The sequence below is a fragment of the Salvelinus fontinalis genome, chromosome 19, assembly GCF_029448725.1.
Source record: "Salvelinus fontinalis isolate EN_2023a chromosome 19, ASM2944872v1, whole genome shotgun sequence".
Classification (NCBI taxonomy): Eukaryota; Metazoa; Chordata; class Actinopteri; order Salmoniformes; family Salmonidae; genus Salvelinus; species Salvelinus fontinalis.
Genome location: NC_074683.1, coordinates 5,219,267 through 5,235,016, shown reverse-complemented (window position 1 = coordinate 5,235,016; position 15,750 = coordinate 5,219,267). Strand labels below are relative to the sequence as shown.

Below are 15,750 nucleotides of genomic sequence, written 5' to 3'. Positions count from 1 at the left end.
CTGATTAATTGATGTTGCATGCTGTGAACTTGACCTCTGTTACATTTGTGATTTCACTTGTTTTATATATTTAAATGAGTATCGGTCACGTGTGGCATTGAGAGTGCGTGCTGCTACTTCCAGACAGTGACTAACTTTTAGCACTGTACTTGATTTCCTGTGTGTGGTTGGTTTCTAAAACGAATTATACTGGGGCGGGAGGGGTTCGATCGTGAACACACGCTTCCACGTGTGTAGGGTATAATGAGAACAACACAATGCCGCGCATCCTTGAGAGGTCTTGTCGCCGTGACTGAAGGATCGACGTGGAAATAGAGGGGAGGGAAGCGATCAAGACCAGTGATTAAGATATGATATTACGCCTATTTGCATGTGCAGTTTTTCACCTTGCATACACCGGTAAGTCTTTTGATTCAAAATGAAAGCGAAACGACAGACCGCTCCAATCGGCTTATTTTTGCAATGATTGAGCGATGAATGGACATTTTGATTAAACTAAATCACACATAAACAAGTGTTACAGGTTAATCTAAAGGCTTGCAATATTAATCGTGTATAGTCATTGTGTATTCTCTGAACTGTACCGATCTTTGCAGATTTAGGATGAGCAGCCACACGGGTTTAAAAAGTATGTACATAACAGATTAAAACAGGCTGAAGATGTCTTGGTTTCCTTTTCTTTCTCAACATCCTGTGCTACATGTCAGTAAACTGTCTCGTCTAAGCAAAGGTGTGTTATGAGTGGTTCATATCTTAACCACATTAATTCGAATTCTATTCATTTCACACTCCTTCCACAACAGCTTTATCATGTTTTACAGTGATACTGCTCCAGCAGACTAAAAAGTCTCAGTAGGCCTAGATGTTGGTGTAATGTCCTCATTTTCTTCCACCTCTGCTCTGACCTTACTATAACCTCAACACTGCTGTGATAGTGAAGAACATCTGAATTCTGACATGATTCTGGTGTTGTTTCTCTCAGTGTTTTCTGCGCTGCCTAGACCTTATAATGTGAGGATGGATGCTGTGAACACTCGATACATCATGAGTTGGGACTGGAATCACTCCATGGCCAATCACAACATCACGTTCACCACTCAATACACATTGTGAGTACCAAGAGCCTTTCTTACTCCAGGACAATAAAAGGTACATATTTATTTCAGTAAAAAAGATGTTTACTCTCCATTTTTATTCTGCTTCAAGCATGCTGTCTGGTACTTGAATGAACCCCACCAACAAGCAAGCCATTTTTCCTCTGTCTCCTCATAGTTCTCAGACACAGTCGGACGAGAGTTCCTACAAAGGGATGTGTATCAGGATAACTGAGGAGAGGTGTGACTTCTCTAGGGAGCTGGACTTCTACATTGGGTCATACACACTGAGAGTGAGGGCCGAGGGCAGGGGTCAGATGTCAGACTGGTACAGCCTGACGTTCATTCCTGATGAACATGGTGAGGCCAACAACATCCGTAACTGGACATGCACACTTTGTGGCTGTGTGCAAGCTTTTGTTTCAGCCCAGCTCCAACACGTTTTTGTCATTTAGCAGATGCTCTTATACAGGCAAACTTAGTGGTAAGTTCATACATTTTCATACTTTTTTCATACTGGTCCACTGTAGGAATCGAACCTACAGCCATGGCGTTGCAAGTGCCATGCTCTAACAACTGACCTACACAGGATTCATAAAACACACCTGATTCAAATAACTGTGGTCTAAAATTTGAGTTGGTTGATCATTTGAATCATGTCTGTAAGTGGAACAATGCTAGCCTACAGACAGCATGTGCTCAAGTGCCATAGGTTGTTGCAGTGAAGGCTGTGATGTAGCCATTGACAGCAGTGTTTGTTCCTGTGTTACAGCGGACCTAGGCCCCCCATCCCATGTGGCGTTCGATCCAGGGGACGCCATGTTAACAGTGAGCTTCAGGGAGCCAATGACGGAGCAGAACACCACCATGAGATCTCTGTTGGACATGTACTTCAGTCTGCAGTATTGGGAGAAACACTCACCCAGCAAGGTCAGGACTCACTTCAACAGCTAGGCTTTTATGGTTAAGTAGTAGTGATGATTCACAAGTAGAGTGGTGGTAGGAGTTTTGTTAAGATGGGAATAAACAGCAAACCGCAGTGAACAGCTCTTTCGGAAGCACCGGCGGAGGGCCAGACAAATGTCATGTTATCTCATGTGCACAAGCAAATAACACCACTCCACTGACCTTTCTCGTAACATAATATCCTCTAAACCAATTATAAAACAAACTGTGCTGTCCTTTCTTTGAAGTCTAGCAGCTGGATATGCTGTGATAAGAGACCGGGGGGTGGGGTGTAACATGTCCTCTGTCTAAAAAGGACGCGCTGCATTGCCTTTTCAAAGGTTGCCAGATCAAACAAGATTTTTGTGTATTTGAAGCCTGCAAAGATGAAGAAAAGGTTTCCATTTCTTCTTTGTTCACTCTTCAATGCCTATCCTCAAGTGACTCACTTGTGTTATTGTCCCCTGTTGTGTGGTTGGGCCATGTGACCTAGAAAAGAGCGAGAAGGGCAGGAAACAGGAAGTGAAGGAGCTTTGGTGGTTTTCTCTCTTAATCCATCTATTACATACATACTGTTGTGTCTTTACTATGGATTACATTATATTTGACATGCTATTGTATCAAATCAATTCTCTATAATTAATATTACCTGATTAATTAAACTAATCATGTAAATGTAATTAACTAGGAATTCGGGGCACCACGGAAGAATGTTTATAGAGCTGTTATCTTTCAAATAAACTCTTAAAGATCTGTTAATCTTTTATATCAATAGCAGTCAATTATTAATCGTCACTTTATTCGGTCTCATCTGAACGTCGTAAAATTCTTGGTTATCTTCACGAACCCTGGCTAACAAGTTGAATCAGCAATACAAAATTTGGTTGAATTATTTATTTACTAAATACCTAAATAATCACACAGGATGGATCATACATTGATTACTAATTATATCATAAAAGAAAACGTTCCTAGCGGACAAAACTGATATGACGGCTGGTTACACAAATAAAGGGGGTTGGGCTTGAATATAAGAGCCGGAAGACTGAGGAACAAAAGGATTGTGTCTCTATCGGACCTTATGAAGCTATGATATCGTAAATACAAAATCTTATGCATTCTAAATAACTGCCCATTTGAAAAAGGAAAATGCAAGAAATATATTTACTCTGAGCTGCGCTTCGATAGATTGTTCGAAGATGGAAGGCTGGGTTGCCCAGCAGAGATCTCCCATGTCCTTTGAAGAATATTTTTGGTCGTAGGAGGGATACGTTGTAGTCTGTCGTCGTGTGGTAGGACAGATACGTTGTAGTACCCTGTCATTCTGAAGAGAATGTCTGTCCTTTCCTAGGCCACGCACGTTTACAGCTGCTGATGATAACTCGACTTCTAGGATGTATCACTTCTTTAGTGAATAAGAGTTCAAAGTTGATACCAAGTTGCCATACTCAGCTCGTGCTGTATTCTGGCTGGTATAGTCAAAATGTATTCTTCCAGCGTGGTGAATGTCACCTCCACGTTGAAATTAGCCCTTTTGAGCGTATGGACACCAGTCCTCACGTCATCGGGAACTAAAGTTAATTTCATTAGATTGTAGTCGTTCAACCATTTGCAACCACAGCTCACGCTGGGGTTTGCTTAGTCTGCCATGAATTGGGTCACGGGGGCTCTTGTAGAAAAGGTGTTGGTTCATCATTTCCAACCAATGCCTATTCACTTGGGCGTGGCCACTGAGTGAGCATATTTTACTTATGAAAACAATTCTCTCATTTTAAAAAGGTTAACATCACATTACATAATTTTGCAAATAGTTACATCTTTACTCAAATAGTTACATCTTTACAAGAATTAGATGCACACCCTATAATTGAGAAATGTACACATTCAGAGATATAGTTGTGTGTTTCCTGTCCTTCATGAGGTCACCAAATGAAACACACTGGTCATAACTGTCCCTTAAGTGTCCACGGACCACTCCCACATTCTCACAAGTGAACATCTTGTTTAATTCTCCCATTTTGGGGATTTAGGAGTTTGGCCAAGTCTCTGTTCTGGGAGACTCTCTCCCTCAATATGGCATGGTAGTTTCTACCCGGTATTTATGACCTGATGTAATAAACGTGGGTTAGGAGAGCGAGTGAGAGGGGGGAGCCATGAGCTACACCCAGAAAGGTCCACGTCATGACTGTTGGAATTGACTAAACTTTGAACATTGAGATATTAAATAAATGATCAATCGGAAACATAGAATATAAGGAGTGAAAGAGACTGAGTTTTATGTCAGAAGTTAATGGTTCTTTGTAGAAAGACAGATTGCTTTGTAATGTGTTGGGTAGACAGGAGGAGATCAAAGGATTGCTATAGATGGACATCTGTGGATTAGGCAAAGGAGGGGTTGAGGTCAGGAGTGCAGGTCAGATCCCCAGAGGGAGTAATAAGGGTTTACTACCCTCTTCCTATGGAACCATAACATGTAAGGATTGGAGAGGAGTGTCTTAATGTTATGTAATGTTAACTTCCGGCGCCGAGCAAGATGGCTGCCTCGCTTCGCGTTCCTTGGAAAATATGCAGTATTTTGTTTTTCTATGTGTTATTTCTTACATTGGTACCCCGGGTGATCTTAGATTTCATTACATACAGCCGGGAGGAACTACTGAATATACGATTAACGTCAACTAACCACCGTTCCTACCAGGAATATGACTTTCCCGAAACGGATCCAGTGTCTTGCCTTCCACCCAATACAATGGACCTGATCCCAGCCGGCGAAGCTACACGACGCCGAAAAAGGGGCAAACGTAGCGGTCTCCTGGTCAGGCTTCGGAGACGAGCACATCGCGCTCCACTCCCTAGCATACTACTCGCCAATGTCCAGTCTCTTGACAATAAGGTCGATGAAATCCGAGCACGGGTAACATTCCAGAGAGACATCAGGGATTGCAACGTGCTCTGCTTCACGGAAACATGGCTAACTCAAAAGACGCTAACGGAGTCGGTGCAGCCAGCTGGTTTCTTCACGCATCGCGCAGACAGAAACAAACATCTTTCTGGTAAGAAGAGGGGCGGGGAGGTATGCCTCATGATTAACGAGACGTGGTGTGACCATCATAACAACACTCAGGAACTCAAGTCATTCTGTTCACCTGATCTAGAACTCCTCACAATCAAATGTAGACCGCATTATCTACCAAGGGAATTCTCTTCGGTCATAATCACAGCCGTATATATTCCCCCGCAAGCAGACACATCGATGGCCCTGAACGAACTCTATCTGACTCTCTGTAAACTGGAAACCACACACCCTGAGGCTGCATTCATCGTAGCTGGGGATTTTAACAAGGCTAATCTAAAAACAAAACTCCCTAAATTCTATCAGCACATCGATTGTCCGACCAGGTCTGGCAGAACTCTGGACCATTGTTATACTAACTTCCGCGACGCATATAAGGCCCTCCCCCGCCCTCCTTTCGGAAAAGCTGACCACGACTCCATTTTGTTGATTCCAGCCTACAAACAGAAATTAAAACTACAAGCTCCCGTGCTCAGGTCTGTTCAACGCTGGTCCGACCAATCTGAATCCACGCTTCAAGACTGCTTCAATCACGCGGATTGGAATATGTTCCGCACGGCGTCCAACAACAACATTGAAGAATATGCTGATTCGGTGAGCGAGTTCATTAGGAAGTGCATTGACGATGTCGTACCCAGAGCAACGATTAAAACATTCCCAAACCAGAAACCGTGGATTGACGGCAGCATTCGCGTGACACTGAAAGCGCGAACCACTGCTTTTAACCAGGGCAAGGTGACCGGAAACATGACCGAATACACACAGTGTAGCTATTCTCTCCGCAAGGCTATCAAACAGGCTAAGTCCCAGTACAGAGACAAAATTGAATCGCAATTCAACAGCTCAGACACAAGGGGTATGTGGCAGGGTCTACAGTCTATCACGGATTACAAAAAGAAAACCAGCCCCGTCGCGGACCAGGATGTCTTGCTCCCAGACAGGCTAAATACCTTTTTTGCCCGCTTTGAGGATAATACAGTGCCACTGACACGGTCCACTACCAAAACCTGCGGGCTCTCCTTCACTGCAGCCGAGGTGAGTAAAACATTTAAACGTGTTAACCCTCGCAAGGCTGCAGGCCCAGACGGCATTCCCAGCCGCGTCCTCAGAGCATGCGCAGACCAGCTGGCTGGTGTGTTTACGGACATATTCAATCAATCCTTAGCCCAGTCTGCTGTTCCCACATGCTTCAAGAGGGCCACCATTGTTCCTGTTCCCAAGAAAGCTAAGGTAACTGAGCTAAACGACTACCGCCCCGTAGCACTCACTTCCGTCATCATGAAGTGCTTTGAGAGACTAGTCAAGGACCATATCACCTCCACCCTACCGGTCACCCTAGACCCACTCCAATTTGCTTACAGACCCAATAGGTCCACAGACTACGCAATCGCAACCACACTGCACACTGCCCTAACCCATCTGGACAAGAGGAATACCTATGTGAGAATGCTGTTCATCGACTACAGCTCAGCATTTAACACCATAGTACCCTCCAAACTCGTCATCAAGCTCGAGACCCTGGGTCTCGACCCCGCCCTGTGCAACTGGGTCCTGGACTTCCTGACGGGCCGCCCCCAGGTGGTGAGGGTAGGTAACAACATCTCCACCCCGCTGATCCTCAACACTGGGGCCCCACAAGGGGGCGTTCTGAGCCCTCTCCTGTACTCCCTGTTCACCCACGAATGCGTGGCCATGCACGCCTCCAACTCAATCATCAAGTTTGCGGACGACACTACAGTGGTAGGCTTGATTACCAACAACGACGAGACGGCCTACAGGGAGGAGGTGGGGGCCCTCGGAGTGTGGTGTCAGGAAAATAACCTCACACTCAACGTCAACAAAACAAAGGAGATGATTGTGGACTTCAGGAAACAGCAGAGGGAGCACCCCCCTATCCACATCGACGGGTCAGTAGTGGAGAAGGTGGAAAGTTTTAAGTTCTTCGGTGTACACATCACGGACAAACTGAATTGGTCCACCCACACAGACAGCGTTGTGAAGAAGGCGCAGCAGCGCCTCTTCAACCTCAGGAGGCTGAAGAAATTCGGCTTGTCACCAAAAGCACTCACAAACTTCTACAGATGCACAATCGAGAGCATCCTGTCGGGCTGTATCACCGCCTGGTACGGCAACTGCTCCGCACACAACCGTAAGGCTCTCCAGAGGGTAGTGAGGTCGGCAGAACGCATCACCCGGGGCAAACTACCTGCCCTCCAGGACACCTACACCACCCGATGTCACAGGAAGGCCATAAAGATCATCAAGGACAACAACCACCCAAGCCACTGCCTGTTCACCCCGCTATCATCCAGAAGGCGAGGTCAGTACAGGTGCATCCAAGCAGGGACCGAGAGACTGAAAAACAGCTTCTATCTCAAGGCCATCAGACTGTTAAACAGCCACCACTAACATTTAGCGGCCGCTGCCAACATACTGACTCAACTCCAGCCACTTTAAAAATGGGAATTGATGGAAATTATGTAAAAATGTACCACCAGCCACTTTAAACTATGCCACCTAATATAATGTTTACATACCCTACATTACACATCTCTAATGTATATGTATATACTGTACTCTATATCATCTACTGCATCTTGCCATCTTATGTAATACATGGACCACTAGCCACTTTAAACTATGCCACTTTATGTTTACATACCCTACAGTACTCATCTCATAGGTATATACCGTACTCTATACCATCTACTGCACCTTGCCTATGCCGTATGTACCATCACTCATTCATATATCTTTATGTACATATTCTTTACCCCTTTACACTTGCGTGTATAAGGTAGTAGTTGCGGAATTGTTAGGTTAGATTACTTGTTGTTATTACTGCATTGTCGGAACTAGAAGCACAAGCATTTCGCTACACTCGCATTAACATCTGCTAACCATGTGTATGTGACTAATAAAATTTGATTTGATTTGATAAGTGGGATATATAAACCTGTGATGGTGAGAAATGCTTTTTTGTCTGAATACAGCGGTGTCAACCCTTTGGGAAGAATTAAACTTGATTAAGCTTTTCTAGTGTCCGTGAGTTATTTACTCTGAAAAATAAGAACCTAACATGACAATACATACAGTTAAAGTCGGAGGTTTACATACACTTAGGTTGGAGTCATTAACTCGTTTTTCAACCACTCCACAAATTTCTTGTTAACAAACTATAGTTTTGGCAAGTCAGTTAGGACATCTACTTTGTACATGACACGAGTAATTTTTCCAACAATCGTTTACAGACAGATTATTTCACTTCTTCTGACAATTCCGGTCAAAAGTTTACATACACAAAGTTGACTGTGCCTTTAAACAATTGGAGGTGTAGCTGTGGATGTATTTCAAGGCCTACCTTCAAATTCAGTTCCTCTTTGATTCACATCATGGGAAAATCTAAAGAAATCAGCCAAGACCTCAGAAAAAAGATTGTAGACCTCCAAAAATCTGGTTCATCCTTGGGAGCAATTTCCAAACGCCTGAAGGTACCACGTTCATCTGTATAAACACCATGGGACCACGCAGCCGTCATACCGCTCAGAAAGGAGACGCGTTCTTTCTCCTAGAGATGAACGTACTTTGGTGCGAAAAGTGCAAATCATTCCCAGAACAACAGCAAAGGACCTTGTGAAGATGCTGGAGGAAACGGGTACAAAAGTATCTATATCCACAGTAAAACAAGTCCTATATCGACATAACCTGAAAGGCCGCTCAACAATGAAGAAGCCACTGCTCCAAAACCTCCATTAAAAAACATAGTCGCTACGGTTTGCAACTGCACATGGGGACAAAGATTCATACTTTTTGGAGAAATGTCCTCTGGTCTGATGGAAAAAAAAATAGAACTGTTTGGCCATAATGACCATCATTATATTTGGAGGAAGAAGAGGGACGCTTGCAAGCCGAAGAACACCATCCCAACCTTGAAGCACGGGGGTGGCGGCATCATGTTGTGGGGGGGATTTGCTGCAGGAGGGACTGGTGCACTTCAAAAAATAGATGGCATCATGAGGCAGGAATATTATGTGGATATATTGAAGCAACATCTCAAGACATCAGTCAGGAAGTTAACGCTTGGTCGCAAATGGGTCTTCCAAATGGACAATGACCCCAAGCATACTTCCAAAGTTGTGTCAAGCTTGTGGAAGGCTACCCAAAACGTTTGACCCAACTTCAACCATTTAAAGGCAATGCTACCAAATACTAATTGAGTGTATGTACACTTCTGACCCACTGGGAATGTGATGAAAGAAATAAAATATGAAATAAATCATTCTCTCTACTATTATTCTGACATTTCACATTCTTAAAATAAAGTGGTGATCCAAACTGACCTAAGACTTTTTACTGGGATTAAATGTCAGGATTTGTGAAAAACTGAGTTTAAATGTATTTGGCTAATGTAAACTTCCGACTTCAACTGTACATACAGTATTTACATATTATTACCATGTAATAAGCTCCCTCATATTTGATGTATGCTTAAGTCTTGGGTTCTTCAACTTGATTTTGATCTTTGGAGTAGAGACATTTTTTGGAGGGAGATATCAGAAAAATGTAGAGCTCACTGCTTTATCAATCAATGTCACACCTTTTTGTTTTTTCAAACCATTCAACTCAAGTACTCACACTATTCATATGTCTTATTGGTGTGCTTTTGTCTCCATCATACAGAAACAAGAGAACGTTTTTGACACCACAGAGGGAACACTGTTCCCGCTGAAGCCCTGGACAGAGTACTGCCTGCAGGTCAACGCATTCAGCAAACTGTACAATAAGACCAGCCCATACACACAGCAACAGTGTGTGAGGACCCTGGGTAAAATTCAGAACCATTTACACACCATTACATTTAAATCCACATTGTCCCTGAAAAAGGGATCTTTCAGATTTGCGCTTAACATCTATATTGACGCCTGCTCTGTTTGTCCCTCTAAGGACAATCTCCTGTGTGGAAGGTGTTGCTGGCTCTGCTGGGCTGTGTTCTTCTGATGACGACAGTGCCTGTCTACAGATGCCACAAAAAGAGAAAAGGTATTGTCTCAAAGCACACATTTCCCAGCAGTATACTGCAGAACACACAGGATCCAATATCCCTTCTCCTCCTGCATCCGGAAGAGAGCTGTGTGGCCACATGTGTGGTGGCTGTACAGGTAGAGCAGACAAGCCAGGGTCAACAGCAACAGGTCAAGGGTCAGGGAGATGTTGAGGCGGAGCAGGACAGTGGCTCCTCCTCCATCCAGAGAGGACAAGGCAGCTCCAGTCAGGACTCTGGGATCTACTCAGGAGAAGACAGTGGAAATAGGAGCGCAGGGTCAACAACAACAAGTCAACCTGAAGAGACTCACTGATCACTGAGAAGAAGAAAAAAATGGATCCCCATAGCAAACTGCTGTAGAGGGATTAGTGGAGTTTTGGGGAGCAGCTTGGATTCACTTTCAAGAGGAGAGCTCTTGAGGAAATAATTTTTTTGTAAAATGACTTTTTAAGACTTTTTTAGACTAGCTAGAAGACCTGATGCATTTCTCTAGTTGAGTTTATTGAGTTGCCTGGGAATAATGGCCAATAATGCAGGTTATGGGATGCAGGTTATGGAATGTACTGTATATGTTATCATTTTTGTTATTCCCATGGAATAGGTGAAGGGAGTAGTACACAGCGTTGTACGAGATATTCCGTTTTTTGGCAATTTGTCGCATGGAATAGCCTTCATTTCTCAGAACAAGAATAGACTGACAAGTTTCAGAAGAAAGTACTTTATTTCTGGCCATTTTGAGCCTGTAATCGATCCCACAAATGCTGATGCTCCAGATACTCAACTAGTCTAAAGAAGGCACATTTTCTTGCTTCTTTAAGCAGGACAACAGTTTTCAGCTGTGCTAACATAATTGCAAAAAGGTTTTTTAATGATCAATTAGCATTTCAAAATGATAAACTTGGATTAGCTAACACAATGTGCCATTGGAACACAGGAGTGATAGTTGCTGATAATGGGCCTCTGTACGCCTATGTAGATATTCCATTCAAAATCAGCCATTTCGATCTACACTAGTGATTTACAACAATAATGTCTACACTGTATTTCGGATCAATTTTATGTTATTTTAATGGACAAAAAATGAGCTTTTCTTTCAAAAACAAGGGCATTTCTAAGTGACCCCAATCTCTTGAACGGTACAATAAGAATATTTTGAAAATAAATACACAACGCAGAGGATGAGAGGAGTAAAAACTAGAGTACTAATGGTCAATAGTGAATTGTAAATAGGAGTTGGGTTTCAGTTCAACATATGTTAGAATCTGTGGAATGTCACTCCTGAAGAGTGACGTGTGCTACGTGTGCCAGGTTTCCATTGGTCTGTACATTGAGTCGAGAGCACGATACTTGTTATTTGGCTATTGGCCAAGTTGTACTGCAAGGACTCCTGATTGGGCAACCCCAGGCTAGGGTGGGGGGTTATAAATGGCATAATTTATAACCCCGACCAAGCGTTCCTTTGTTCAGTGGGGAAAAGCTGAAGACGGGAGAGTGAACATCTACCTTCCAGCATAACATCTTGATTTGTCCTTTCTGAATAAACCTATTTTTCTCTCCCTGATTTGCTTTGGAGTTTGTGTTATTGAAGAATAACATAAATTGCTAACAGTAGTGTACCAAAAAATCTATAATAAAAAAAAATGAATGAATGAATGAAGAGATCCCAGTAGAGGGAGACGGGCTCAATTCCAACATCCACATTAGCATACCACTGGTGCACCACTTGAACAATTAAAATGTTTACTGTCACGTGTCCTTGGATATCTTGAAAAATGCTTCAAGTTATTATTTAAGTGATATGCTACTGTACTGTAAATAAGAATCACTTAGGCTCCTTTTTGAATGCTGGTCAAGATATTAATAAACCACTCAAATAAAATACCGACTCGAGATTTCATTTTTACCCACAGTGGCTGTCATTTTGAATGTTATTTTGGCATTAATGCTTGTCACATATCAGTTTGCAAACAATGTAAAAAATGTAAAAAACATTTTTTTTATCATTGAGTTAATAAAGCTCTGTATGAACATGGTATTTTTTTTTGCTATCTTGAGTAAGGCAGCACCAAAATACAGGTGTTTCAGCCTAGCTCAGTGCTTTCTGTGGTAGTGAGGCATCCAGCGGACAATACAGAGCGTAGGGGTTGGTAATGTTCTCTAGTTGCGCCGTGATTGGCTCAGTGTTCTGTCACTCATGGGGACACCGTCACCGCAAAATCTACGGGGAGAGCTCTGAAATTCAAGCCCCTTGGGTGCTGCCATAGAGTTACATTAGAAGTGCCCATCCAAGAAGGCTCAAGGTCATTGGCCATAGCTAAAATGACATCAAATCACGTTATATCAACATTAGCTTTGATTGGACTGATCATGTTAATATCATACTTTCAAAATCTTAGCTAGCAGTCCTCATGAATAAAGTCGACAATCTACTGGCAGTCCAGCATGACTTCTGCTATGCTCAAAACAACTTGAAACTCAGAACTGGGAAATCTCAGACTTCAGTGAGTTCAAGACAATTGGGAACTCTGGGGAAAAAAACAAGCTCCAACTTGGAAAATACGTTTTGAACGGTCATCCAACTCTGAATTGCAAGTCGGGAACTCTGACCTATTTCTAGAGCTCCGACCTGAAGATCTGGTCAATTTTCCCCTCAGAATTTAGCCGACTGTTCTGACTTGGTGGTACACATGTAGCCTATAACCTGTTTTAGAGAAATGTAATTATCTAATTTTGTAAGAGCTTTCATTGTCTGCTTATATGCCCACTTTATTTATCCTACAGTTCTAACTTGGTGTACAGGGAGAATACTGTAAGAACGGCCCATGTTCTGAATTCTGTTGCTGTACATTTAAGAAGTGCTGAACAAATAGTTATATTGACTACGTCCAGACTAGCTCGCTAACTAATGTCTTAATCGAAATTACGGATTGCCTCCTATCCGCTCGTCATCCCCTATGCCATAGTTTGTACATCTCAGTTGTCAGTAGAAACAACATTTGTTTAAGCAAGTCAGCCATATCAGCGAAGGCAATACATGAGGCTGAATGAACTGTTTCACTGCCAGACAAGGCTCCGCTGATAGCCAGGTCTAGCAGTGGTAAGGTGTTGGGACTCTGCTGTTGGAACAGATTTATGTAGACCCCAACAGTTTGTGGCCACCGTTTGTCAACGTTATAGTGCAATTTAATGTATTGTTGTGTAGTGGCTTTGCTGGCATGCATCAAAATATTTTGGGGGGTTTTGCCCCACCCAGATTTCACCTCGACAATGAAAACCAGATGTTTATGTAACTGTGGTTTGTTTGCCACACATCTGTGCTCTATTAGCTAAGAAGCCTCTTTGTACCTGGCCAACTAACTGCTTGATTGCTTGTTGTCCATCAGAATCTTGGCCTTGAATAGTGGGTAAGAGCTGCTTAATATGTACGATGCCACACACAGACAGCTTTGGCTTCCACAGGGTTATGTGCTTTTGTCTTCTAGTAATTATCCTTTCGGATCAGATATGCCGTTTCAATTGGCATTGTTTTTCTGTTAACAGGTGGAAGAATTTCAGCATTAGTAAACGGGGACTACAGATGTAGATGAGCTGTTAGCTAAATCAGGTGCAAAGCATTTCTCAGTGCTCTAAAACATATGTTTTTGCTGTACTGTACATTGTCCCTATCCAAATAAACGTATAAATAAAAATGGATGCTCTATGCAGGTATTCCCAAACTGGGGTACGCACAATGCCGTCGGGGGTCCGCCAAATAAATATGTGATTCACATTTTAAGTAAAAATTACATCTTCACATTTTCAAACAGTCCATTTATAGTTTCCAATGGGGCTATAAATTGGGTGAGGTTTTTTTCTCGCCTAAGTAGCCTCGTTTCACTGCCAAAAATAAAATGAAACCATCTAGTGTTCAGCTAAATAACCACACAATGTCAAATACAGGTAGCCTAGTTGAATAATTAACATCCAATCACATTAACCGTTACTCTCTCGCAGGAATTCCACTAACGGTCCGTATATAGCCAAACGTAGCTGCTGCTCATTACGTTTGCTCGAAAATGGATAATAGAGACACATACCAGCTCTATTGGTAGTACTGCTACTACAAGCAGTACTGCACCTGTCGATGACACAAGTTGTTCTGCTTCCATGAACACATCCAATTCTAGCATCAGTAATTCTACATTTGTGGTTAGCCCGGCTAGCATGGACACTGACAGTTGTGAATCTGATGCCGAAGAGCTACTGCCCCCTTACACGGGAAAGCACCGAACAACAGACAGGGACGTTGGACCGTCGAAGAGGCGCAAATATGATGAGAACTACATTGATTTGGGGTTCACTTATATTGGGAGTAGTGCCTTACCACAGCCACAGTGTGTTATATGTGCAAAAGTACTATCTCACAACTCAATGAAACCTTCACTCTTGCACAGACATTTAGAAACAAAACATGGCAATTTGAAAAATAAGCCGCAGGAGTTTTTGGCGCAAGAATTAAGATGACTTTTGGGTAGTAAGACTTGTATAAAAGCAACAGATAACATTAATAAGAAGGGGCTAGAAACATCTTATATGGTAAGTGGCAAGGACAGGCAAGCCCCATGCTATTGTGGAAGACTTAATTCTTCCTGCTGCTGTGGATATGTCTGGGACAATGCTGGGGGGAAAGGCCAAAAAAACTATACAGACAATGTCTTCATCAAACAACAGTTTCATGACGGGAGATGTTTTGAAACAATTACTGCTTCGCATACAAGCCAGTGAATTCTATGCGCTACAACTGGATGAGTCAACAGACTTGGCGGGCCTGGCACAGCTCCTGGTATATGTTATGTTTATGGGGGGTCAATTAAGGAAGACATCCTCTTCTGGAAACCAGGACAACAGGAGAGAATATTTTTTAAGTACTGGACAGCTTTGTGGCATCAAATGGACTTTGGTGGTCAAGATGTGTTGGTATCTGTACTGATGGCGCAAAAGCCATGACAGGGAGACATAGTGGAGTTGTAACACGCGTGCAAGCAGTTGCCCCCGACACCACTTGGGTACACTGCAGCATCCACCGAGAGGCTCTTGCTGCCAAGGGAATGCCTGACAGCTTGAAAGACATTTTGGACACTACAGTGAAAATGGTTAACTTTGTTAAAGCAAGGCCCCTGAACTCTCGTGTATTTTCTGCACTATGCATTGATATGGGCAGAGACCATGTAACGCTTTTACAACATACAGAAGTGCGCTGGTTATCAAGGGGCAAAGTATTGACACATTTTTTTAAATTGAGAGACAAGCTTAAAGTTTTCTTTACTGACCATAATTTTCACTTGTCTGACCACTTGCATGATGATGAGTTTCTGACACGACTGGCCTATCTGGGTGATGTTTTTTCTCGCCTGAATGATCTGAATCTAGGATTACAGGAAGTAATATGTCAAGCCACTGCCTGTACTGTACATGTCAATGTTGTTCATCTCAATGACCAAGACATTACAATTCTGCATTAAAACATTGTAAAGAGCATTGCATCTTACTTATTGTGAACTTGATGCCACGGCCTGCCTCCAAAATGCTAGATAGTCGGTCCGTGCCATAGTGGGAGG

The 15,750-nt window shown here is 42.8% G+C and overlaps 1 protein-coding gene across 1 annotated transcript; it reads left to right on the top strand.

The window, feature by feature from the left end:
• The first annotated feature begins 47 nt into the window (after window positions 1-47).
• Window positions 48-12,032, top strand: LOC129816245 (interferon alpha/beta receptor 1a-like). Its single transcript, XM_055870490.1, has 6 exons — window positions 48-399; window positions 983-1,109; window positions 1,273-1,454; window positions 1,867-2,024; window positions 9,790-9,934; window positions 10,054-12,032. Exons 1-6 carry the CDS (start codon window positions 351-353, stop codon window positions 10,464-10,466), a joined length of 1,074 nt encoding a protein of 357 aa, XP_055726465.1. The 5' UTR covers window positions 48-350; the 3' UTR covers window positions 10,467-12,032.
• Window positions 12,033-15,750: the final 3,718 nt, after the last annotated feature.

Bases quoted from the DNA above. Each gene is read 5' to 3' on its own strand.
- LOC129816245 (XM_055870490.1), top strand. From the start codon at position 351: ATGATATTACGCCTATTTGCATGTGCAGTTTTTCACCTTGCATACACC. The intron at 1,110-1,272 runs GTGAGTACCAAG...GTCTCCTCATAG, and splicing joins TTCACCACTCAATACACATT to TTCTCAGACACAGTCGGACG. The intron at 9,935-10,053 runs GTAAAATTCAGA...TGTCCCTCTAAG, and splicing joins ACAGTGTGTGAGGACCCTGG to GACAATCTCCTGTGTGGAAG.